Source organism: Neolamprologus brichardi, chromosome 16, assembly GCF_056152115.1.
Source record: "Neolamprologus brichardi isolate AB-2024 chromosome 16, ASM5615211v1, whole genome shotgun sequence".
Classification (NCBI taxonomy): Eukaryota; Metazoa; Chordata; class Actinopteri; order Cichliformes; family Cichlidae; genus Neolamprologus; species Neolamprologus brichardi.
Window position 1 is genome coordinate 20,124,142 of NC_142119.1, and position 23,133 is coordinate 20,147,274.

The 23,133-nt window shown below is 40.9% G+C and overlaps 1 protein-coding gene across 9 annotated transcripts; it reads left to right on the forward strand.

Moving 5' to 3' along the window:
• The first annotated feature begins 1,513 nt into the window (after positions 1-1,513).
• pou2f1b (POU class 2 homeobox 1b) lies at positions 1,514-23,129 on the forward strand. 9 transcript variants are annotated; one of them, XM_006788247.2, is made up of 15 exons: positions 1,531-1,584; positions 8,830-8,895; positions 9,486-9,577; positions 10,271-10,366; positions 11,890-12,063; positions 12,698-12,815; positions 12,921-13,012; positions 13,195-13,368; positions 13,537-13,678; positions 13,813-13,958; positions 14,140-14,328; positions 14,841-14,955; positions 15,057-15,390; positions 15,507-15,595; positions 16,624-23,129. In XM_006788247.2, the coding sequence occupies exons 1-15, from the start codon at positions 1,539-1,541 to the stop codon at positions 16,893-16,895; spliced, it is 2,145 nt and encodes a 714-aa protein (XP_006788310.1). In that variant the 5' UTR covers positions 1,531-1,538; the 3' UTR covers positions 16,896-23,129. The 9 variants fall into 9 exon arrangements, with proteins under 9 accessions (XP_087709076.1, XP_087709078.1, XP_006788310.1 ...); XM_006788248.2 differs by having other exon boundaries at positions 14,143-14,328; XM_087852946.1 differs by having other exon boundaries at positions 13,537-13,677; positions 13,803-13,958.
• The last annotated feature ends 4 nt before the right edge of the window (positions 23,130-23,133 follow it).

Below are 23,133 nucleotides of genomic sequence, written 5' to 3' on the forward strand. Positions count from 1 at the left end.
AATTTTAAATGAACTCTATAAATTCTGACGAGCGATCAAATATCCAACCACAAGCTTGCTTATGGCTATCAAAAGCATCTGGTCAAGGTGCAAGATGCTAAGTGACATTTCACCAAATATTAATGGGGGTGTATGTATTTGAGGCTGAAGACTTTTGATGCTGTGTGGATTCAAGAAAATCCAAAAACAAATTCAAACTCGTGTAGCCAATTTTTATTTTTTTCAAAGTCAATAAAAATGTATGCTTTACCCTGGAAAATGAAAAGTTCAAAGAAGCCAGTAAAAGCTCATTCATCCCCGTGTTCGATGTATGTAAATATCTGACCACAATTGTAGATATGAGAGTGTGTAGTTTTCTGTTTCTTTATATTAGCCGTGTGATGGACTGTCAGCCAGTCCAAGAATACCAACACCTGGGGTATACACAAGCCCACCATGACTCTGGATGAAAGGATAAAATGATAACATTAAAAACTGAAATAGTGAATTTCAGAAGCACGACACTTAAAAAAAAAAAGCAATCAACAATTATATATATATATGTATGTATGTATATATATATATATATATATATATATATATATATATATACATACATATATATATATATATATATATATATATATATATATATATATATATATATATATATATATATATGTATATATATATGTGTGTGTGTGTGTGTGTGTGTGTGTGTGTGTGTGTCTAATTTAAGAATTAAAAAAGGCTCACTCTTTTCCCTATAAGATAAGGTTATTCAAAGTGGGATGGAAACCGTCGTACTCCTGGTATATTTTGATATATATCCTGGTATAGATCAATGGACAACATGCAGGAAGGGGTGGGGATATAAGGAAATGTGTTCTTGATTTACATGTTTACTTTTTCCATAAATAAACAGAAACAGCAATGATACCAGAGATAGTAAGCAAATATATGAAAAAGAAAAAGTCTTTGCATTGTTCTTCTGTTGCTTCATGCTTTGTATATGTTTTTGAAATAAGACGGTCTAATCAATGTTTTGCAGCACCACATGCAGACAAAGCATCAATACAAGTTCATAAATAAATAGCAAATAGCAATACAATATTTCTCCTGATATTTCTGTGAAATAGTCGGTGTCTGAGTCATCGATTAAGATAACTATGGTTGTCACACATTACGCATTTTTCTAAATTCCTCTGGGTATATTTTGTTTTATTTGACTTTTAAGTGGTGAGTCAAACCAGCATAAATGGCTCTGGGCAATTTTCAGGGCCAGTGTTGATGTTTTCCGCGATTATACTGCGCAGGTCCACTGGGTGATCCGCCCATGGCCTGTTCAATTCAAAAATTATTGTGTAAAGAAAACAAGATGCCTGTTTAAGTATGTAAATAAGCCACAGCTCACAACACGCTCCACTATCCCCAGACCAGGTCCCTGAGCGCATGCGGGTATCCGTGAAAACGTGCACGTGCATTTGTGTAAGTGTATATGTGCGAGTGTGTGTGTGTGTGTGTGTGTCAGGGCTGGGATTTCGGGTTAAATATTCAAAATGGCGGACGGAGGAGCAGCGAGTCAAGATGAGAGTTCAGGAGCAGGTAATGATTACAGCATTTTACATATTCATACTCATATTCAAACTGTGTTACTCACAATTTATGTTAACGGCATACTGATGAAATGCAGATTGATTAGTAGATAAGGACGATATTCGGCGCTGTTTTAGTTTACACACAGCTAGCCAACTGTAATTTGACAGAGGAGGAAACGAGCCTTTGCAGTGCGACGGCAAATTACATGGAAACATGCCTCCCCCCCTTTGTGTGATTAGACGGCTGTACGCCGCTACATATTCATACCTCTGTCGACAAATACAATTTAGCATATTTTATTAGTAATCGCCATCGTGGCTCTGGTTCATGTATGACATATTTAGACCTTTCACGAACGCGGTTTGATTGAAATGATTATGCTAGCTGGCTAGCGTTAGCTGCCGTGCTAGCGCTTGGCTTTGTGTTGATGCACACACCGAAGCTTTTGAAACGGGTTTGCATATTCATTTTAGCCGAGTCGGGCAGCGGCTGCGCTCGTATGTTTTCAAAGGGTCGTTTATAAGGGAGGAGGGTGTTATTTAATCCAACTGTAGCAGACCGTCCCTTTGTTAAAGACACACGGAGTCAGCTCGGAGTGCTTGTGCTCGACGTGATTTTTATAGCGGAGCGTTTTGCCCCAGCCTTTTGTGTGCTCGGCGCAGCGGAGCCACGGCACAGCCTGTTGTGTTATTCATGCGGGGCCTGCCTGCCTGAGCCAGAGTGTGCGGAGTTCAGCGCGTTACAGCAGTCAACGAGGAGCACACAATAAATGCATGCCAACACAATACCGTGTCACGACGCCGAATGACTTTTCAAATGTGGCCTCCCGTGTTTCATTTTAATACGGCTGTCCTCCAAGCGGCTAACTGGCTACAACTTGTCAGCCCTTTATCGGCTAACTTTACGTACACGGCGATTTTATTTGTTTGGTTTTTTTTTTTAAGTTTAGTACAGATACATATGTAGTAAGATGTTGAGATGAATGTGTTTGACATCTTTGTTTTGGAAGTTAAACAGTTCGAAAGTTGGGTGGAGCACTTTTTTAAAAATATTATTTTAAACTTGAGGTGGGAGTAGTCTGGCATCGGGTTGGTCCTGGTCTGCCAGGCGAACTAATCCATCTCATTACAATGTGTGTAATTTATTTGTGCAGCTTTTAATTGCGCATGACGTAACGGTTTTGAGAACCGGGTTTGTACGCGTCATGCCTGTTTGTTGTTGGAGTTTTTGGGCTGAATTCAAAGATTGTACCTGTGTATCTCCCACCCGCCACCCCCAGGCACAGGGAGGGGTGGTGAGGCCCACTTCCGGAAGGCCACAGTAATAACAGGCAGGGCATTCTTATTATTCACTCTGCTGCTTTCATGGCCGGGCAAGACACAGCTTGATGGCACTTTTTTTTCTCCTTTAGTCCATGTAGCTGAGCTTGCTGTTTAGTTTGTTTTCTAGAAGCGTGTCTGAGGTCTGTTGTAGTAACAGTAAAGAGCAGGTAATTATCTTTGCTGTTTTTTTTTTATATTTCAGAAAATGCGCCAGAAAAGCTATTGTGTGACACATCAGGTGTGTAGGTGTGTGTGTGTTGGGGGGGGGGGGGGGGGGGGTTTAGTGGTCTAACTGGCTCATTATCTTATAATTACAGAGGAACGTATTGTCCCTTAGCAAGTTAAAACAAGGTTTAGGTTTGCTTTTTTTGTTAAGGATTCTTGAATAAGATTGAATTCTTTCCGATGTAGATACACTCATTTCAAACTTTGCCCACATTGTTAGCAACTTTATGCACAGACAGGCATTACAGGCAGTTTCCTTCTATATTGCAAGACAGTTATGAATCTAAAAGATATAGATTGTTTGAGAAGAAAGGCTATAAATGGTTTAATATTCAAAATAATGCTCGAAGTGTTACATTCTAATGTGTCTGTTAGCATTTTGACTGTCTGGAATTGGCTTCGATTGCATTTAAATAAAAAAAAAAAATCTTGCATATTAAACTTGGGCACTTAAGAACATACGAGAAGTAATTCTGTCTTCCTCACACTCAGTCTACTTTTCTCATTTAATCAGTTTTACAGTTCCACCCTCATTCCAGCCTTGTAGTTCCATCATGAATATTCATTGATGTAAACACAGTTGTTATGAATAATGCATCATTTTCCGTAATAAATTCAGGACATGCCATCTCAAAGTACTGAGAAGGCCTCCATGAAAGCTCCAGTCAGACGACTTCTTTTTTTTTTTTTTTTCTAAATGGAGGAAAATTATAACCAAAAAAAGAGCTCTTTTGTGACCTCAGGGTTGTAACTACTTGTTTTGTTTTTGGTGATCTCTGGTAAAGAGAGCAATTCCTTATTAAACAGTGCAGCAAGGTAAAGCAGATGTTTCCAGCTGGTCTTTATCTGTAAAAACAGACGCTTTTTAAGACAAACGACACACTAATTTGGAAGATTAAATCAGACTCTATATACTAAAGATTGGAAGTCACATTGTTCCTGATGACTGTCATGTGCTTAACATAATTAAGATCACTAGTATTAGTAAACATTTGTATTTCATTAAAACTTTTTTTTAATGCTGCAAACACGATATAATGCAAAGCATGTTAAGAAAACAGGCCTTTTGTCTGAAAATATCCAGACTGGAATATCGTTGCAATAATGCCCGTCCTTTAAATAGATGAGATTAAAATGTTGGCTTGTGTCAACAGTCAGGAAGCTGGATACTTTTTTTTTTTTTTTCAAAGGAAAAAGGCTGCGCTGTTTTCCTATTAGACAAAAGTAAAACACACAACACATTAATAATCAAATGTTCATGCATGTGCTGTTTTCCTAAGTGGTGAATGTGTGTCTGAATTCAGACTGTAGTACTGGTTCATGTGGCTAACCTCTGTACGTGCCCATTTGAAGTAGCTGAGTTGTTGTCCCTGAGAAACTTCACTTTAATTTGGTTAGATTGAATTTCCCACCTAGCCTATAGACAGTTGGCTAATGACCACCCTAGAGAGATACCACAGTAGCTTGCAGTGATGTTAGCCCCATTACTGTTCATCAAATTACACTGCTTCCAGTGTTTGGCTCATTTGTGAGCTCAGTCCACTGTTGCTGCTTCGACCCTCTGTTGTCAGACTGTTTGGGTTTAATACACTGACTGGTATTAAAAGCGATTTTGAATTGTTTAGGTATTCATTTTGATGCTGCATTAAACCACAAAGCTTTTTGCCTAGTTTTAATTGCCTCAAACTGAATGATTATCTGTCGTAACCGTACACCAGACTGTTCCAAAACAGTCTAAGTACTTAAGACTGATCCAGATGTGGAAAAGTAGTCTGGATGTATTTTATATTTAAGATGAAGGATATAGGTAGCAGGACAGAATGTGGATGTGCTAATTAAGTTTCACTCTGTCTCAAGTTGAATCTCTCCGCTCACATTAACGGCTCTGCAGTATTCAGCCAGCCATCCCATATTACTGCACTAATGAGATAGCTATTTAGAATTCTCTTTGCAGGGTATTTGTATAAAGCATTGTTCCACAGCAAGGTTTTGCAAACCCATTCAACCAAGTAGCTGTACATGTGTTGGAGTGCACTGCTGATAACTGTCTCTACTTCTCCTTTGTTTTCTCATTTGGTTGCATTAAGTCAAGAACAGAAGACTTATTTCTTAACCTCTCATGTGCACTTTGTTGAGATGGCCTCTTTGAGACTTTGCAGGCTAGTGTGACATTTCCCATAACTGCCTTAGTAAACAATAGGCTTGAGTCAGGCTAAAATCTATTGTATGGAGGCTCAACACTGGACATCAGTACACAGAAGTGTAGGTATACTTTCTAGAAGCATATAAATGAAGGCTGTTGGTGTGGTCTGAGGCTTTGTGAGCATAATAACAATAGTGGGGGACTGAGGGGTCCAAACCCCAGTTCCTGGGGTTGTCAAAACAGAGCAGAGGTTTCTGACAAAAATTCCCCCCATTCCAGGGTGCATAGCGAAGAATATAAGGTCAAGCAGTGTTTCTGGAGCTTTGACCCTTTTTAAAAACAGTTGTCCTTAGAGTTGTTAACCAAACAAATATGTTTGTGTTTGTAATTATTATAAAAATGTGCCTTGAAAGCATTCACACAAATTATAGAATTACAATTACACCAAAGGATATACTACACAACTCTTACTTGTCTTCTTAATTGTACCACTAGAAATTCTGCCCATAATGGAACATAACAGCTATGTCTCCTAATGCTTATATGTTGGGAAGTCTATTCATAAAGTTATCACAACTTAAAAAAATCTTGACAGTTTCAAGCAGTTTGGTCTGTTACAAGTCCAGTACCTAATGACATCTGTCATTGTGTATATTAAGATAAAGTTAAATAAAAAAACACCAGATTTCATAAAACGGTAACATGCTCTATAAAATATAGTTAAGATGCCTATGCGTGTGTTTATTTGGCAGACGGGCAATGACACACAAAACAGAGATCTGATCATTTTTTAAATCACAAAAAGGCCAAGAATGTAGAAAGACCCTCAGAAATATCAAATCAAGTCTTAATTAGAAAGGAATGAAGTGCTTATAGAAATGTTTCATAATAGTGTCATCAGTCAGAGGCAACACAGAGGGTAGAGCTGGACAGAGAGCTGAGGACAGTCAGAAAGAGGAGTAGTGTCTGGTAAGTTTGCTGAGCATTTATTTCTTTTCTTAAAAGGCTTATTTAGATAATCTATTTGCTACCAACTACAAGATGGCACAAGCAGATTAGCAGCAGTAAGCAGTGTTCTCTGAATTTCTTTAAAAGTCCTGAGATGCACAAAAAGAGAGCTGGGTTATCTCTTTTTGTGTTCGGGTTGTCCGTGTGGTTTAGGCAAGACGCAGTATGACTGCTCGCAAGCTGTGACTGTTACCTGGACTTTTCTCACCTCGATGTCTAATCTGTGCCTGACATTTGCAAACTAACATCTAGAAGAGTTCAGGGCTCCAGTGCGTGTGTGAAAGTATATAAAATGGTAACATTTTTGGTTGTGGTGGGAATTTGTAACAAAAGCTGCTGAATATTCATCGGTTGAAGATTCTCATTTGTTTGGATTTCAGTTACAGTAAACCTCTTACTTTTGGGTGTTCAATCATTGGTCAAAATCAGACGTTTTGAAGATATCATCTTGAGCTTTGGGAATAAAAATAATTGGCAGATTAAATGATAATGAAACTAAATCTTAGTGGTGACTCTAATGAACAACATCCATTTGCCACTCAGTTAAAATATACATTATACTTCGCAATGGTTGTGTTTGGAGCTATTTGGGGTATGTCAGACAAAAAAAAATCTCAAGGGTCTCTGACTGTCTGCAGTTTAGAGATGGCTGCCATTATACCTTGGTGAGTGAAGGCTTGCTTGTGCTGACAAAGGTGTGTTTGTTTTCCAGTATGTACTTTGTTAAAGCCACTGGGGCCTTCTTGGCATTGTTTCCCTTGGTCAGCTAGTATGTAAATGCCTTTCGTCAGGCAGGAGGATAAGTGAAGAAGTTGATTAGAGCTTTAGCCAGGAGCAGTTGTTGTAGATTTAGTTGGTAAGCCCCTTCCCTTCTTGACCACAATACAGCCATGCATTCCAGTGCAGTCGCTATGACTCGCTGGACACCAGTGCAGCACCGTAACCGAGCCGCTTCCCTGCTGTATTAGCACTCGGCGCTTGTTGGAAATGAATTTAAAAGGGCTTCAAAGGAAATACTATTGGAATGTAAAGCTAATTTAAATATGCTAATCCCCAAGCACAACATAAACGTACACAGCAACAGCCCGCCACCCACTTTCTGTAGCCGCTCGCTGTGGAATGCCTTAGCCACAGGGGGTCTAGCAGTAATGACAGGCTTGTGGTGGATTAATGTGAAGTTATTTATTTCCGATTGAGCGAGCTCCCCCCCTCCCCCCCCCTCCCCCCGCCCTTTAGCAATTGGGCCAAGTCTCCATGACTCCTGGAGATGTTCTGAGCGAGCAGTCATAGACGTTCTATTAATGCAGTCCACCTTGCTAACATACCCAGACCACCTCATGGTGCATTCTGGGATATCTGCAGCCCTTTACCTGCTCTTAGCTAATTACTTTTTAGGCCCGCACTTGCACAGTAATTGGTGTTGTGCTGCTGCCTCCCCTCTCTCCGCTGCGCCAAGTGCTAGTTTGAGCACTTTTTTTCTCCTTCTCCTCTCTATCGTCCTTATTCCCCTGTTTTTTATCGTCCTCCAAAAGCCATCCAATTAATATGCTAATGAGCTGATAAATATTTATAGGGGTTTAAATTATGCAGAAAGCTTTCAGAGCCCGGTGTGAAATGCGTTGCTCGCAGGACTTCAAAGCCTTGCATTGCTAACGAGGCAGGGGCAGATTTGCATACGGCTTTAATCAGCTGAATACTGATTATGCTTCATTATAGAGTTGGAGGAGGAAGGGTGGGGGGGGCGGCGGCAGAGTTGGAGGAGGCCGCCAGCTGCACTTGTCGTTTGTTTCATTCCAGCAAGAGAGGGAGAGGGCGAACTTTTTCAGAAGTACAGACAATCTTGGCACACGGGAGAGGGGGAGCGGTAGAGAGAGAGTGCACAGTAGGCACAGTAAAAGAGAAAAAGGGGCAGAGCTATACGAAAAGAAAAGCGCGAGCAGGGAAAGGCACGGAGAGCTGTTTGCCTAAACCCCGTTGGCTCCCTCAGTGCGCGTATCCCAGTGTTGCTCAGTGAACCGTGCGGTGGACACTGCCACTGTCTCTGTGTGTAACTCTGGTTGTATTGAACTCTGCTCACTGCTGACCAGTGGAGAGTGAAGAGAGGAGGAGGAGGTGGGAGAGCGCCGGACACCCTGTCGGTGGGCTTGCCCGGCCCAGGCAATTTTACTTGATAGGTTCAGCAGCCATGCTGGAAAATGCAGGTGGAGCAAGAGCGGGTGAGTTTTTTGATGAGGTTGTAACAGAGCTCACCTGGACTGCACTGGTGGTTGATGTCATTGTGTGATTATGTTGCATTAAGACCTCATGAATCTGCTGCTGGGATTTTGTTTTTTTGTTGTTTTTTTCTGTTAGTTTGTTGGAGATTAGTATTGTTCAGTGCTTGCTGCTTTAAATGATGAATGCGACTGAAATGCTATTGTTCATTAAGAATATCCTGACGTGCAGTGATGGTTGTACTCAGATGACAAAAGTGAAAGTACGCCTGAAATCAGAGAATAGGTTCTTCTGTTTGGCGGCAGTGCCTGTGAGCATGTCTCTGTCTGGCTCTTTCAGATGCTAAAGTGAATAATCAGTCAGAAACTACTAAATGTGCAATGGAGAGTGGTGACGGGAACACCGGTGAGTGATCTCCAGCTTTTTCTCCCGTTATCTTCATTTTTAAATCAGAATGTGTTTAGTTTTACCACCTCATTCAACAGGTTTCAGAGTCATAGCCAGCAATAATTTGGACATTTTAGCAGCTCAAGTCACAGAAACCCCCCTGCTGTTTCTCTTTGTATGATCTAATTTTGAAAACATAGATGGCAGCTTTCCAAAAATGCTTGCAAGCAGCTCTCTTTGTCATATGAGGCATTTACCTCACAGTGCATTATGTCTGAATATTACACGCTTAGAGTGAAGATCCAGATTCATTGCACAGCTTTGTACTCCTGCTGGGTAATGACACATTAATTGATGTTGTTGACAGTATTGTTTGTTCATGCTCTTAAAATATATAATTTTGTTAGCTAGTACAGATGCTGCCACTTTATAAAAATATGTTTTTAGAGTTTTTCCTCGTATTTGAAAATGGATTCTTTTTCTCTTGTCAGTGATTTCTTCTTTTTTCTTTTTTCTTTTTTTTGTTGTTGTGTTGTTTTTTTTGTTTTTTTTACGGCATGCGTTGTGTCAAACAGCACATGACATAAATTCAAATTTTCTTTTCTCAGGTATCCAAACCAATGGGTTGGATTTTCAGAGGCAGACGGTGCCCACCACAAGTGCAATCACTAATGCACATGCACAAGCCCTCCTCCAACAGGTACCACACTGTGTACAATGCATACTTGACCTTTTTAAGTAACTTTTTGTTTTCCTGTTTTTGTGGTGGGAGCACGTTTGGTTTTGGTGTAATGTCACACATTTGTTGTAGCCTCGAAAATGAGGTGTGAAGTTTGAACAGAGGTATGCTCATCTTCACTCAAACACGCACAAGCAGAAAGAGTTCATTTAAATGAGCCAGGCTCTCCCAGTGTCGCCTGGCAACAAGGAAGATTAATCAACCCTGTATGCTAATTAGCTGCTCTGTGGTTGCTCGGAAACAGATGGCCGAGAATATGCAAATCTATGCAGAATTTACATGCACTGCATAACAGTTATTTTAATTAGGATCTCAACTCTCCCCTCCCTTCACTTCACTTTTCTTGTCTCTGAAGACTGCAGCACATTTTAAATACCCACTTTATCGCTGCCTTTCTAATTCAAATTCCTCTCTGCGTTCAAAGACCAAAGACTCATTTAAAGAAAGCCACTCAGGTAGCATGGAAATAGAACGTTTCATTGTTTTCACTAGTATGTTTGTTTTTTTTTTTCGTTTAATTTAGCGGTGCTTAATGTCTGAATTGAATATTCATTGAAATTGCTTTTAATTAATTTCATGTTGGCTACAATGACATGAAGTTAAAACTCAGAAGATCTCGTCTAAGCCTCTCCCCCTCTGCTTCACCCCCACTAGTCAAAGTTGGAAGACTCGGGTGCTCTTCTGACCTCCGTCCAGCAGAGCGTATTGCCTCAAACCCAGCTAATGTTGGCTGGGGGACAGATTGCTGGAGTAAGTTAAAACCCTGGTTGTGTATCTTGGGGTGACACCCCCACACGGTCAATCACAGCTGGGTGACGAAATGATAACTTGGCTGAAGCTGGCGTCTTCTCTGCCTGTCTGCCTGTTCATCCCTGTGGTTAGACATAGTCTTTGTGTCTCTGCACTCGCCATTAAACCAGCCACATGACACATTTCATATCCAGCCAAGGCCCAGGGATGGTTGAATGCAGCTGCAATGCGATGTAGGATTGAATGTTTACTCAGCATGTGGATTTGAGTTTGAACATGACATCAACATGCTCATTTGCACTTGTGCCTGGCTCAGCTGCATGAGTCTCCATCTGCCTGTGGAGGACCATATGTGTGTTGCCACATTATTCAGTATAACTTTGATACCTCTGTTAAAAGCTAAGTGCAATACTGTTGATTAGTTTTCATAAACAGTCACTAGTTTGACATCAAAATAATAATTAAAAAAAATTGTTTCAGTATCATTTGTAAAGGTGTATGAACACAAGTCGGTATAATTAGAATAGACAGAGTTGTGGTCTAGTTCAGTGAACTGGAGCAGCCACCGAACAATAAAACAATTGTTGGCAAATGCATCAAACAATCCGATCAACCTGCTGCTGTTCATAAAGCCAGACCAAGGCACGGGTAATTAAAGTGCCTGTCTTATCATACATAATGATGATAAACCAATATATCAAGACACTAGTGAGTAATATTATGCACACATGAATTGGATTTCTCTAATATTTCACTGCAGTATTGTACTAACTTTGGAAGGTGTCAAGAGATTTATTCTAAAGACACTTCTTCAGCTAAGAATCTAAAGGTAGAAACACACAGACGCTGCAGCATTTACTTGCAAGGGCGATCACAGAACGCTGACACCAGAGTGGGGGCCCTGTGATGTGCACTCTGTTCTTGCACCTGTCTTTATTTATATACAAAAGTCTAGTCATACACAGAGAAATGTTAGTATGTAGGGAGTGAAGATAAGAGGTGTGTGTGTGTGTGTGTGTGTGTGTGTGTGTGTGTGTGTGTGTGTGTGTGTGTGTGTGTGTGTGTGTGTGTGTGTGTGTGTGTGTGTGTGTGTGTGTGTGTGTGTGTGTGTGTGTGTGTGTGTGTGTGTGTGTGTGTGTGTGTGTGTGTGTGTGTGTGTGTGTTATTCTGAAGGACGTGGCCCCTCTTCTTGCAGGTAAAAGTATCCAGCTCTCCTCTTCCTGGCAGGAGTGAAATAATAACGGCTTGTTCAGCTATTATCACTGTGAGAAAGAATTTATAAAGCAAGTCTGGATGCCAACAACAGTCTAAGTCATAAAAGGGTCATCATGCAGTATTCTATAATATGCAAACTTATATCACTAAAAGATTATACTGACTACTAAGTACAATTTTATATTGACAGAAGGCTATCGAAGTAAAGTATAGTGACAACACTGACATACTTACTAACTTATCTGATGATCATTAGTTACTTGTATTAACACTTACGTGTCTCTCTGTTTTCCTCCTGTCTGCCTCAGTTGAGCCCAATGCAGCAGCAGCTGTTTCTCCAGCAGGCCCAAGTGCAGCTCCTGGCTGCTGCCGTGCAGCATTCTGCCAACCAGCAGAACAGCACCACCGGGGACAACATCTCAGCCTCTGCAGCCACACCAATTACCCAGCTGCCCCTGTCACAGCCCATCCAGATTGCCCCTGTAAGGCTCAATCCCCTATGCGCCAGAGTTCCTGCAAGCTCTGAAAAATGTTGTACCATAAAGTGCTTGCAAGCTTGTAGCTCTACACAATACACACAAAAAAGTAAAGCTGAACATCTTTCCACATACAAACAATAGACATGAAAAGTCTGTGGTGAAATTAAATATCACTATTGTTTTTTCAAACGGTATGAAGGCCATATTGGATTATTTGAAACTGCCTTTCTGGGAGCATACAAGGCAGCTAAAGAATGAGGAAAACATGCAAATGATCTAAATGACTCGAGCTTTCTCTCTTAGACAAAATGAACTGTTACAAACAAAATAGTCCTCAACATCTGTGATAATGGCTTTGGCAAGGACGTTTATTCATCAAAGTAGTTGAGAATAGACACACTTTAATAATGGAAATTCTACACTTATAAATATATGGAGACACATTACACATAGCTTAATACATATTTGTTTGCTACCCTGTCAGAGCAATTGAAAAGTAGAGGTTGTACCAAATTAGACATGATTAGAATAAATGTAGACATTGTGGGACAATTTTACATGAAACAAAGTTGTGTCAAAGTCTTTAGGATTGTGAGCTTTATAAACAATTAGATGGTTGTTTTCATATTTTTTGCAGTCTTTACAACAGCAGAATCTAAGTCTGCCCCAGTTTGTCCTGGTTCAGCCTGGCCACCCTATCGCCACGTCACTGCAGCCGCAGTTCATTATCTCACAGGCTCCGCAGGCCCAGCAGGGTAGGTTGATCTGTTGCGCTGCAGAATTACAAGGAGAGATGTACTCCAAGTATGGGTATCGAAGATTGTTTAATCTTTCCTTTCCATCCATCATCCCCACTTCAGGCATATTGCAAGCCCCGAGTCTTCTAACTCAACTACCTCAAAGCCAACCTAACCTCCTGTCGACTCAACCAAGCATCACCCTTGCAACTCAGGTTGGTAATGATGCAAGTACATCTTTTAAACTAGCTTTAAAATAGTCTTCAGCTACACTGGTAGTGCTTGCATTTGACAGCTTTACACGTTTTTTTTAAATGATTTATTCTCAATAATTTATTCTTTAACTATTTTTAAACCTACAAAACAGTCACATTTGCTATATTTCTCGTCTTTCCAGCCTGCAACCCCAACCCGCACAACGGCAACCACACCTATTCAGTCCCTGCCACACAGTCAGACGCCACCCAAACGGTTGGATACTCCCACTCTGGAGGAACCTAGTGACCTTGAGGAGCTGGAGCAGTTTGCCAAGACTTTTAAACAGAGACGTATCAAACTGGGCTTTACGCAGGTGTGTGCTGAGAGTCAGTAGATCACCATAAGTTCAGTTATATTTTGACTTGCAGATGTGGGCATTTCTTTAAACTGCAAACACATGGCTGTTTTCATATTCAGATCTTTGTTCATGTAATATTATACCACAATAAATAACTCACAGGTAAATCTCTCCTTCTGACAGGGGGACGTTGGCCTGGCCATGGGGAAGCTGTATGGAAACGACTTTAGCCAAACTACTATTTCTCGCTTTGAGGCCTTGAATCTGAGCTTTAAAAACATGTGCAAACTCAAGCCATTGCTGGAGAAGTGGCTCAATGATGCAGGTTTGTCTCTGACCCCACCTGACTGTGCAGCTGATCACTCTCGTTTTCTCACATTGGTGCTTGTGGGTGGGTTGTGTATGCATACCTTGTCTTTACCTCCCTTCCTTTTCTTTGTGTCAATGCTGTTTGTGCAGAGAACCTGACATCTGACCAGTCCCTGTCGAGCCCCAGTGCCCTGGGTTCCCAGGGCATGGGCATAGAGGGAATCAACCGCCGACGGAAGAAAAGAACCAGTATCGAGACCAACATTCGAGTGGCCTTAGAAAAGAGCTTTCTGGAGGTGAGAAACACACACTTCGGAACTCCATATTGATTATATAAGGAAAAGTTTGGTTATTTAGTAAAGTATCTGAGATGATCACATTATACACTTTTAGTCCTCCCTTAAAGGTAGAAAAAACACAGTACAGCAGTTTCCTCAGTGCTGACAGGGAATCCCTGGCTTCTTTGCCCTCTTCAAGCAGAACCAAAAACCTACCTCTGAAGAGATCACCATGATCGCTGACCAGCTCAACATGGAGAAGGAGGTGATTCGGGTCTGGTTCTGCAATCGACGACAGAAAGAGAAGAGGATTAATCCTCCCAGTAGTGGCAACAGTGGAGGAGGCAACACCCCTATCAAATCTATCTTCACCCCCAGCAGCCCTTTGGTAAGACTGCCACTCACCAAAGGGATTCTCAGCACTGTTTAATACGGTGTTTAAAGTTTGTGTCTATTTGTGGATCACGTTAGGAGACTTAACGTAAAATATGGATGATGCATCTGGGTCTGAAATGTGAAGTCATTGTAGAAGTACCATAAGATTTCATCCTGTCTCTTGTCCTCTGTAGAACTTCAGTAAATATTTGTCTAATAAGTTTATTCTTATAACTTATTTATTCCCTAGATTTACATCATGCATAACACAAAATAGTGTCCATATTGCAAATTTTAGACCCATTTGTAGTTAGAAAAAGCAGTATGATTTTTAGAATTGTCCTGTTTCTCTGATCCACCTTTTGTTAAATCTAATTTTGGGATCATTAATCTTTTTATATGTACTGTCTCTGATTACATGGCAAGTCCTTATATGTTCTGTGGGCTCAGCTAGAATATCAGAATGTCGACCGATTTGTGTTTCGACTTGTATTTAAATCCTCCAATTCTCCTTCTTTTGCCCAGGTGGCCAGCACAGCAAGCCTTGATAGCAGCCCAACTATTACCACACCCACCACTCTGACTGTAAACCCAGTGATGCCTCTCACCAACACCAGCATCCCCAATTTGTCTTTCACAGGTGTGTGCGTGCACTATTCACTTTGTGCATGTGTGTGTATACCCGATGGTAAATGTTGATTAAAAATTCACTTTAATTTCTTTTTATCTGCCTTTAACAAGGCACGACAGTTGGAGCCACAAACACTGCATCTGTCATCTCAACTGCGCCTGTGGTTACCACAGCAACAAGCTCTCTGTCTTTAAGCACGTCCCAGACGAGTAATCAGTCCACGAGCACGGAGAGCAAAGCTGGCACGCAGGCGCCAACCATTGTCACCCAGGCGCCTTCATCCATTGCTACCAGTTTAGGGACGGGTCAGGTGATGGTGGCAGCTCCTGGGCTTTCTGCCGCGTTGCAGGGGGCCGCCACGCTACCCAGCGCCAGTTTTGCAGCTATGGCTGCTGCTGCGGGGCTCAACCCAGCACTGATGGCATCTTCGCAGTTTACTCAAGGGTTAGCATGAGCCGTGTTCATATAAGATCTTTGTGAAAGCCAGACAGTTGTTGAGGTGTTGTTTTTTTTTTTTTTTTTTTTTTTTTTATACTACATGATCTTCTTTGTGTGTCCAGGGGTGCCCTCCTCAGTCTGGCTCCTGGCGGCCTGGGAAGTGCACTGAGCCCTGCTCTCATGAGCAACAGCACTCTGGCTACCATTCAAGGTGGGCACCTGTTACATGACAAGTCATTGAATTATGTCTGTGCACATAGTTTCTAATCAGAATTGCAAGTAGTTATATGATTATGGGGTTCCAGGACCTGCAGATAAGGACTGGTTTTTGTAATGTACAACCCCAGATCCAAAAATATTGGGGAGCTTTGTAAAATGTAAATTAAAACAGAATACAATGATTTACAAATCTCATCAACTCTTCAGTCAACGCTGCGAGGAGTACTGACGGCTGGTTCAGTCACACTCCCAGGACTCCTACTTGACAAAGTTTCATTTTCTGACTATTGTTCTTCTTTTAACTATAGTCAGTAAACATCTGGGAATTGAGAACAGTTGCTAGCTGCTTAGAAGTCCCTGGGTCATCGTGGTTATATTTTTGTTTTTGTTGTGATTTCAAGATGTTTGCAATTGGGGTTTGTGGATGATTGTGGTGCCAGCTTAATTTAAATAACTTTATTGTGTTAAGTCATTTGTTTATTTAAATATCAGTTTGAGGTCATTGAGGGTGTGACAGGAAGTTATGACAAAGCAATGTTCACAAACTGTCAGAAGTTTATTTCTTTTGTTTCTTTTTAAATTGCAATAGTTTAAAATTTATATTATTTTGTTTTCCTTAACAAATATTTTCAGCTTGGGGGAACGTCCTAACGCCAAACGACCAAATTAGACTAAATTTAGCAGAAGGAATGACTCGATGAATACAATAGCTAAATAAGTTGGAGTATATAAATGATTGAAAGGATGATTAGAAAAAATAAGGGCAATAAGACAGCCCATTATTTCTATAATTAGTGTAATGAAAGCAAACACTTAATGAGGACATGACTCATTTGCATAATAAGAACAGATTCATTTAAGCCACACCCACAAGGTTTTATCCTGCTGAGAGAAAATTACTTCTGCGAGTTAAACAATTTATCGTGCAGTCTCAAAAAAATGATGATGGAAATGCTCTCCTCATTTGGTGAACCTGTGCACCTTTCTTACCTTTACACCGTTTCTTTCACATCTCCATAGCACTGGCATCGAGCGGCACAATCCCCATCACCTCTCTGGACGGCAGTAACCTGCTGTTTGCCAACACTTCTGCTGGTAACACCCCCAACCTGGTGACCACGCCGCTCTTCCTGAACCCCCAGAACCTGTCGCTGCTCACCAGCAACCCCGTCAGCCTGGTGTCGCCCGGCGTGGGAGGGCTTCAGGTCACTGCCGACGGTCATCATCAAGTCAGCACAGCTGCTGTGCCTGTGCAAGCCTCGACCATTACCACTGCCCCCAAGGCTCAGTGAAGCCAGTCAGGCTGCATCTCGAATTAACGCCCAATTACTTACGTCAAGCACTACTCCTTTCACACCGTGTAGGACGAGGGTGGTACTCTGATATAGGCTCTGCGCTTCACTAACCACCCTGCATCCTCTCCATTGTATCTACCATAAATTAATCCTTTTGCTGCCGCCAAAAAGAAAAGGACTTAACATAAGGGTGGGTTTAACTGTTGGTTTCTTTTATTATTTTTTTTCTTTCTTTATGATTCTTGGATGTTTTTTAATTTTCCACACAAACAGTAACCAGATGGACACTGTTGTCTGCCTGCCGCTTCTCCTGAACCTTGACAAGTGTCCAGGGAGAAAATATCCTCGGCGTCATCGAGCTGTATATACATATACATATATACATATATATATATATCCTCCTCTTTGCAGGTCAGAATTTTCTCTGAAATTCTTCTAACCAAAAACAAACTTTTCTCTTCTAACATTCAAACTTAATTGATTTACTACTAATTTCACAATGTTCATAATCACTAATGAGGGTTTGTGTGTCGCTCTTTTTAATTATCTCTCGTTTTTGTTTTTTGGGGTTTTTTTTGTTTGTTTGGTTTTTTGTTTCTTGACAGGCCTTGTTGTAAATCATATCAAATTATATTTTAGAGACTTTTTTTCCCTTTTTATCTTTTACTGTCTATATTTTTTTGACATTTTCTGATCTTTGTAAGTCTAATGTTAAGTTAAGATTTAACTATCACTTTTTAATCGTGGTTATAAGGCTTTAAAAATAAGTAATAAGTGGCCGATATAAAGGTTATCATTGCTTTAAGGGTCGGAGGGACGCGGCGTGTCTCTCCGAGTCTCTTTTCTGGAAACACTGAGTTTTACATAGGTGGTGGTGCAGTAGCCACCGAGCCTCTGTAAAACGACGGTCTCGGTGTGGATTATCGACACTGATAGAAAAATGACTGAAAACATTACATTGAGAGCTTTAAAGTGAGCTGCAGACCTGAGTCTGATTAAGGGTGACTTGTTTTGGTTTGTGATCCGTTGGAACACTGTACATTAAGTTTTGGACGTGGACGTTTGCGTGTCGTCGACAGCTCAGGCAGACGCTGAGAGTTCAGCAGCCGCACGATCCACGAGGCTCTGCAGTCTTTTTTTTTTTTTTTTTTTTTTTTTTTTGTGGAGGGAACTAGTCATGTTCACCAAACCTGAACTGTGGTGTGGTGGCTTTGCCTAGATGGGGATAGAGTATTGGGGGGGTGTTTGGTTTCCTTTTTTTTTTTTATTAGAAGTACCGTCGTATCTACTTGTGCACAGTATCTGTACCAAATAACTGGATTGATGAGCTGCAGTCTGCCTGTTTTGGGAGGATTGAAATTCTGTCTCTTTATTTTGTCTGCAGTCGTTCGACTGGCTTACCTACTTTAAGATATACCAAAAATATTTGTTAAAGTAATTGCTGTGTGTAGTCAGTGTAGCTTAGTCTAGTCAATATATTTATGAGTACAAAAATCTCTTCATAGTCAGAATATAGAAATGCAATATTTTGATGATCATTTTCCAAAGACTACATTTTCTTTTTTCTTTTCTTTGTTATTTTGTTTGATTTGACCAAGTGTCTCCATATTTAAATTTTTAATTGGCAGCACAACTGACCAAAAAGAGAGGGATTGGTGGGTTGGAGTATGAGGAAGTAGTTTCTTTTTACTTCTATTATTACCATTTTACTTTTTAAATTTAGTTTTTATGAAATCACCGTGGCCTCGGCCCAATGCTTAATCTGGTTTAATGCGAGCCGTTTAGTGGCGTCTTTTCCTTTCTAATCAGTTGTGGTAGCAGTTTTGGACTTTTCTGAAGCATAATGGAAAAGATCTGATTTTGGTTTTGTGCTAATATTCAGCCATAAAACAACAGCTTGAACCAAAGTTCGTTTTCTCTTAAATCTCCACAATTTATTTCTTTATTTTTCTCCCTCCTCAGTCGATACCTGATTTTCGTGATTTGGTGCTGCTGGATAAGGATCACAGAAACTTTAGCTTTAACAACTTGCTGCTGAGACTCCTGTCAGAGTTGAGCTGTCAAGACGCCTGCATGCTTTCTAATAGCTTTAAGACTACATCCTGTGAGAATCAGGGTATTGTAGTTCGCACTATCCCTGCTGGAGGGATCACTTATGTAAATCCATAAATACTTCACCTCCTCTCAGCTCCGCCGTTTCAAACCAGCATGCTAAGAAACGATATGCTGCACCCAAAATCTGTCTGGGGACTAGTTTAAAAACTCCCCAAACTTATCTTAGCCAACACAGCGGTGGGATAAGTACCGTTCTGTGCTGCACGTTCAGCTAAACCCCACACAAAAGTAGCATTGTTCTGCTTCAAAATGACAAACACAGCAATTAGTAACTCACTCAGACTGGAAGCAGTGAAATTTGTCCCCGTTCCCCTCTCGTGTGCTTCTTTTCTGTTGAATTATTTTTGACTAAATATACCTCAGCAGCGCTTCAAACATAGGTTCACCTTTTAGACATTTCTCTGTATACAGCATTGTAGAATGTATAATTACTGACTGGCTTGCCATTCAGCGTTTATACTGATGAACCATACATAGGAACCATTGCAAGGACAACCTACTACTGCTATTTTCTAGTACTACTATTTATGGGGTATTTCCAGGTTTAAATATTATTTTGAGATCCTTCTTGCCAAAGTAAAAGCCTTTCTCTTTGCAGCTTGGTGGGTGTGTTTTGTTTTTCTTTCTTTCCTTAACTTTGAGGCCACAAGAGCCCTGAAGAACTCAGTCGTGTTTCAGTGCTTGTTTGGCGTTTTGGAGGTTTGCAAGCTACATGAACCAGTTGCCACTGGCACCATAGGATGTTACTGAAATATTTATCTGAGGAAAGACTTAAGAATTGGAGAAACGATCTTTTCTTAATTCTATACATATAAATATATATATAAACACTTGTAAGATATTCATATTTTATATTTGAACCAGTATGTTACCAAGACTGAATGTAGTGTTTATCATACTTACTTCCCCCCCAGAAAAAAAAATCTCCCCTCAGTTTTCTTTTCTTTTTTTTATTAAACTGTCAAGACCAAAAAATTTGAGATGGAGCTCGAGATGACGCCTCGCTGAGCCCCTCCTGTCGAACCAGTCTGTTCGACAGGAGGGGCTCGCTCAGGCGCTCCTGGCAGACAGGTCCTGTGGTTAATAGGAGACTCTGAAGCATTTGATCTTAATCTTTTAATAGATGTATAAATATATATATTTGGTTGAGTTGTTGTGGATTTGATTTGCTGTGCTGTCTTTAACAATCATTTGGTTTTGTTTTAATGTATTACTTTATGCCTTTAATTGTTTTGTATAGTGTGAGAGGGCAAGATCACTGGCTTTCTTAGTTTGACAAAGAAGATTAACATTATCATTTATGCCTTATTGTTACGTAGAAGACATGAGCATTGTAGCATTGTTGTTCTGTATGTGTGTGAGAGTGAGAGAGAGCATGGGCACCCAGCTCACCTGGTGCATTGTTTTCACTGAAACAGTACAGTGTACTCTGGGCATTTTAGAGCGTGGGACGATTATGTTGCTACCTATGGTTTTTAGGTGCGACTTAGACAGGTAGGAGGATATACCTGTGAGAAAAAGCTTTACTAATAATTCCAGCAGGCAGGTGTGTTTGTGTGAGTGTGTCATTTAAAGAGAGGCCAGGGAGGACAGTCTGCAAACCATTTTGGTGCATCTTTCCCATCTTCCAGCAGGTGTTTAGACTGATTTTTGAAAAAAGGGTGAGACGAGAGGACTTCTTTGTTTTGTTTTGGGGTTTTGATTGAAGTTTCCTGACTGAGGGTCTTTACAAATTAACTGCAAGCTTTAAGCAAGCCACTGCCGAGAGCCAAGCCAGCTTTCCGTTTGTTTGGGGTCAGCTTGGACTCTCACGAACTGTCTGCTTGCCACTGGCTTTGCTTGTGAAGCTTCGGTTTCAGGTGATCCTGAGATTCTTGCGGATCAGCTGTGCATCTAACAGACGGTATATTGACCCACCACACTGGTTTGCTGAGAGTTTTGGATTTTTGTTTGTTTGTTTTCTCCTTTTACTAAATGTCAAAGGTTGCGTGGCGCACCAGTAAGGCTAAAGGAGCTGTTGTATACCTCATTTTTAACTCAAGATTGAGTGAAACCTGCTTTAATCTACTTATGAAACAAATGTTTTTAAAAATCATAAAAAAAAGACTAAAATACACCAACTTGTCAGTGGAGAAGCGTGTTCATACCTGTACTTAGTGAAGGGTTTGGAGCCGCCACAAGAGGGAGACGAACTACATACCAGTACTCACAAAGAGGTGTAAACAAGAGAAGGCATAAAAGGTGAATCTGTGTGTAACAAGGGGCAAACATCTGCTGCTCTTCTTTCACAATTTCTTGTGCACTGAAGGATTTCATTCATGAAAACGTAATTCTATGGACACCCCCCACCCCACCCTTTTTTTTTTAAGTTTGACAATCTTGCTTTATTTATTTTCTCACTCTTGGCTTGGTACAGGTATGTGCACGTCTTCCCACGTGATGGCTCGCCGTCGCAGCCCGCTCTCGCTCCCCTGTGGTACCAACGATAACCAAAGAATTCTTACTAACTTGATTGTATGTGATCGACGCCACCTCTCGCCCATCCCCGCCTCACTGCTCAACATCAAATCCCGGCTGCACGCCCCTCGATTCGTATGTAAAGAGGTTGTTTTTTTTAAAAAAATTGCATTCGAATGTGCGTCCGGCACCCCCTTCGACGCCTCTGCAGTGGTTTCAGTGCCTGTGGGCGGGGATCGGAAGGGAGGGGTAGCAGGGGCCGGGCGGGCTTCTCCGGCAGACACGAACCGATGCGGTGGTAGCTGGGTGATGTTTGTTAATACACACTGAGGGTTGATCCTGTGCACACTGTACCTGCTCAGGACTCTGTATGATTGTCTGTCTTGAGCGCTGTTGTCGTTTGGTTGGTTGGATTGATGTCCCACCCTCCGTTGTTCCTCTCTCAAGAACGGCGGCGAAAAATGCTATTCCTGCCTCTCAGTCTGTCTCTTCCTCATCTGTACACTGTAGTCCCAGGACATGACCCTGTTGTTGTCTCCAGGAATACACATCCTGCGTTCGCTAAAACTCACTGCTGTGTCCCCTTCCCTCTCCTCCTCCTCTCCCTTTCATCTGCTCTCTTCTTTGACTCCTCACTACAGACTCTGATCAGCTGTGACACTATGCATCATGGTCCTTCACTTTGCATGGACTGTGTCCCTCTGACTCAGACCTTCTGGTCGGCAGGGCTTCAGTGACACTTTGTTTAATGCTTTACTCCAAGTGAGGTTGTAGGACCTCACAAGCGCTATCCCAAAGCAAAAATCCAAATATTTAACTTTTGACAAATGCAGATACCAAAGATATCTCTCTGTCCTGTGTGTCTCTGTTGGTTTCTCTCTCTCCCTTTCACCCTGCAGCATGTGTATTAAGAGACAAACCCAGCACTGGCTTTAAAGTCCCAGCCTCAGTAATTCCAAAGCTTAGATGTATATTTTGGTATATTTCTGAGAAAAAACTTGCGTGAAAAAGCGTCTGTTCCTCGTTTGTTTGTTGTAATCTCTTTTCTGTCACAGCATGGAACTAATTGCAGAACTGTCTTACTCTTGGTAGGTTAAAGATATAGTATTTTTGTATGTTTTTGGGTGTGTTATATATATGTACGTGTGTGTGTGTGTGATTATCAGTTCACAGCCCAAGTGACCATGGCTTTCAACAAGAGAGAAATAACTTTAAAAAAAAAAAAATTGCCAACCATGTACATATTGTGTCTGTGTATCTCAAGAAATGCATTCTGTAAAACATTTCACTTTCGAAGCTTGGGCTCATCTAAAGGAATGTGTCCCTGTTTTATTTCCCTTTTTTTACTCTGCAGTCTGATATTAATTGACTTCCAGGACTCGAATGTAATGAGTTTTGGTTTCCATTGTGGAATACAACACTGAGGGACACTGCTCCAATCTAAATACGACAAAAAAACGACAAAAAAAAAAAGGCCTCCAGAGATGGCGGCATAGAGCTGAAAGATTGTGTAGGAGTTTTAAGTATGTGAATCAGGATACATAGTAGATTTTGATGCATTTGTCTGCTGTATTTTTGTTTTTATACACATATAAAGATAATCTTTTACTGTAAATGTACAGTTCTCTTTTGTTGTAAACATCATTAAACCATTTTCCAAGTG